At 34.6% G+C, this 3,585-nt stretch overlaps 1 protein-coding gene across 1 annotated transcript; it reads right to left on the bottom strand.

Moving 5' to 3' along the window:
• Positions 1-436: 436 nt before the first annotated feature.
• LOC143536643 (hypothetical protein At1g04090-like) lies at positions 437-2,265 on the bottom strand. The gene is made up of 2 exons (XM_077030584.1): positions 2,161-2,265; positions 437-2,087 (listed from the first exon to the last, which is right to left on the bottom strand). Exons 1-2 carry the CDS (start codon positions 2,261-2,263, stop codon positions 568-570), a joined length of 1,623 nt encoding a protein of 540 aa, XP_076886699.1. The 5' UTR covers positions 2,264-2,265; the 3' UTR covers positions 437-567.
• Between the last annotated feature and the right edge of the window lie 1,320 nt (positions 2,266-3,585).

Consider the following 3,585-nt stretch of genomic DNA (forward strand, 5'->3'; position numbering starts at 1 on the left):
TGGACTTTTTCGCCATAGGAAGAGGGTGGGTGAGCCTCCATAAAATGAAAAAAAAAAAATGATGGTCAAAATCAACTTGATGTAAAATTAATCATTAAGACTTTTTCATATGATATAAAAATAAATATAGTTGTAATTAATTAATTAATTACCAAATATTCATTCATAAAGACCCTACACCTACACCTACACATGTCGATCATAACCTAATATTGGATACATCACAATCAAAATGGTCATTGACAGTTAAATATTTCTTTAGAAATTATCTTTCTCAAAAACGTTTATATCATATAGATAGGAATAGAAGATGAGGGTGTCCATCTTCCACATGTTCATTGCTGGTGTATTCAAGTCAAAATATGGGGTTGGCTCCATGTGGTTGCAATGTATTCTGTAGATAGGGTTTGGTAACTTGTTTGGTATTACTATTATACAAACGTACAAGTTAATTATATCAATTCATATTAAGAAAACAACATTAAATGATTAAAAATAAATAAGTGCAAATGTCACATAAATTGAAAAAGAAATTATCAAACAGTTACAAACACGTTTTATTGATGATTAACGTTCATCACCATCCCAATCCACCTTCACTTTCGGTCCGGTAGGTCCATCTTCGCTTGAAAATTCCCTAGGTATAATGCCGAGCAAGCTTCCGATTGGAGATGCAATAGTTCCGGCCACAGAATTCTGCACGCTTTCAATCTCGATTCCAACCTCATACGTTATTTTTGGACCCCATTTTCTAATGTAATTCACCCATGGCAGCTCGGTTACATCATTGATGTATTCGGCTGCCATGACTGAATATCTTTCCCTTACGTTGAAAAAGTTTTCACTTTTTGCCGTATCATTTCTAAGACCAACCACTTCATTTCCTTGTAGTACTAGACCTGGGGCCGGGTACGTCGCATGGCCATTTAATGACGGATAAGCTGCGAAATTATTAGTCGCGTCTAGAAACTCGAGCGAAGTAGTGTCTACCCACGTCCCACCACTATGTTGCGCGAAATAAACACGATATAAAAGTCCATTAAAATTACTAACCCTAAGTGTCACATGCTCCCAATCTCCTATATGTTCACCAATCCTTCCTAGAGTGATATCTACTAACCCAACTTTAGCAGTTGAAGGACCGTTAAAAGGGTAAAAAACCCAAATGGCTAGATCAGTAAATGTGGCCCCAAGCATTGGTTTGACATGAAGATAAGCCTCACAGCTTTGCAAGTCACCTTTCTTTACCCTTTCTCTCTCGGTTTCATCAACCGGAAGGTCGAGCCAGTATGTGCCATCATTCGAACCTCCTTGAGGAAGGTTCGCACCGGTGGGTTCGACAGGGGTAGGGTTTGATTCTTCTCCTGTGTGGTATAGTAGAACACCATTGGTGAAATACCATTTTGTTGAAGCAGGCAAGTAGGTTTCTTTAGGGTGAAAATAGAATCTTGGAGAATATTCTTGAATTAAGGCATCAATTTGGTTTAAATTTGGCATGAATGAAGTTAAGTTGTTGAAATTATTATTCTTTAAACAAGAAAGAGATAATAAACTTGTGTCATCTCCATCATTGCTAATTATGAATGTACCTATAGACACCCCTTGAGCTTGTCTGCCTCTAACTTTTGGCCTTAATCCATACACATTCGCATTATTCGCATCATTCGAACTCCATAACAACATATCTTGTTCAGCTTCTTCTGTTAGATCCGCCCGAACACACCGAATTTTATCCAATGAAGGTTTATCCGCCGAGGTAGTGATGGCATAGCCTACCGACATATAACCGACCGGCGGGGTTGGTAGCCAGACGTAACATGAATTGTTACTGCTGCTCCAGACTAGACTGTAGTCTACTGGAGCAGCTAGGGTTCCACCGGAAACGTCATTTCCGACCAGAACCCAACCAAAAAGCGGGGTGTTATTGGATTGGCAATAACAACCCAGCATGGAAAAACCATCTGGTATGGGTGATGGTTCAAAGAATGTGACATCAGTATCATCTGAGGACCATATTTTGGTGAAAGTTATTATTTGGGAAACTTGAAGTCCTCCAAGATCAAGTATTCCACTAGCAAAGCCTTCTCCTATAAAATAAATCAAGAATAATGATTATATATAAATTAAAGTTTTGCAAATTATAAAGAGAGATGATGAAACCTTGTGGCCAAGATGGTAATGGAGAAGGAAACTTGAAATTGGTATCGATAGGAAATGTTTGGGTTTCTTTAGATGAGGTAAAGCAAGAAACTAGGTTCCCCATTTTTTCTTTCTTTCTTTTTTTTTCTTTTTTGGAATAATGATATTGTGAGTTCTTAGAAAGCTGCCATGGTTATCTATATATACACACACTCAAAAATACTATAATTTGTATTCCTAACTAAAAAAATTAACTCTGGCCAACTCAAGCTAGATCAAAGTAATTATTCACATGTTTCATGTGCGATTATAAAATATTCAAATTGATTACTTTATAAATACGAGTAAACTATTTAACTTAAGTATATATCCATATTAGGCGGCATATTCTGTATAAGCGTCTAGTCATTCTAGTTCTATTTTGTTGAATTTTTTCATAACTTTGATAAATAGGAGTTTAATCTCAATCAGAACTAAATTAATGATTTCTCATGATAACAGTTACAAAATCTAAAATACGAAGGGAATCCTTCCATGTAGTTTACCTATGTAGATTTGTGTATTAGTCACTGTAATTTAATTTAGGGGAGCCAACGAGTCGAGTTGCTCATGAGATGCGTATATGAATTAAAAGTTCTATAGATAGTCATTCATCATTAATTCTTTATCAAACTGTTTGATGAAAAAATTACAAATTTGTAGTCATACATTTTGAACTTAATTGTTTAGTTAGTTTTTATCAAATCTATAATTTGAGGCAACAAAAGTTAGATGTAATGAACAAAACAAATAAATATTAATTGATATAACAAGTCGGCCTGTATCACGAAATATGGGTTAGGTTAGGTATGAATTTGAGTTAAAGAGATGAATTAATTATTAATGGGATAGTGAAAAGTTAAAAATACAAAAGGGATAAATGAGAAGGAAGAGAAGGAATAGGATTATGACACCTGCAATCTTTATGTCAACGTGAATTTAGGAGGGAAGGGTATTTTTGAAACTTGATATTTTAGAAACCAAATCGCATATATTACTTTGAGATCTCATCTAAATTGAATCAGTAAACAAATCTTTGATCTTATCGTTCGCTCAAGCAAATCGAAGAATTACATAATCAATTGATTTATAAACAGATCGAACATCTCTAACATGATGAACTCGGCTATGAACGATGTTGGATCTGGTACATATTCTTCTTCTTTTTATTTTATTCAATTTATTGATTTACTTAAGTTCATGCGATTTTGATTCGAATCGTATTGAATTGATTTAATGTTTTGCTTCAATTAGATAAATCGATTCGTTATTTGTATTGGTTGGAATCGTTAGGAATTTTTCCTTTTGTACTTGTGTTTGTGTCATATTAGTTCATTTGGGTGACTGTATCTGCACTATTTGTGTAATTGTGTCATACTAGTTCATGCCATTAGTTCATTTGTTTTA

This window comes from Bidens hawaiensis, unplaced genomic scaffold (assembly GCF_021521415.1).
Source record: "Bidens hawaiensis isolate Kalapana, Puna unplaced genomic scaffold, B.hawaiensis_p1.1 tig00010855_1, whole genome shotgun sequence".
NCBI lineage: Eukaryota > Viridiplantae > Streptophyta > Magnoliopsida > Asterales > Asteraceae > Bidens > Bidens hawaiensis.

What these genes read in the sequence shown, in the direction of transcription:
- LOC143536643 (XM_077030584.1), bottom strand. Translation starts at nt 2,263, where the DNA reads ATGGGGAACCTAGTTTCTTGCTTTACCTCATCTAAAGAAACCCAAACA. An exon ending in ATTACCATCTTGGCCACAAG is followed by an intron (nt 2,088 to 2,160) that starts GTTTCATCATCT and finishes TTTATTTTATAG; the next exon opens with GAGAAGGCTTTGCTAGTGGA.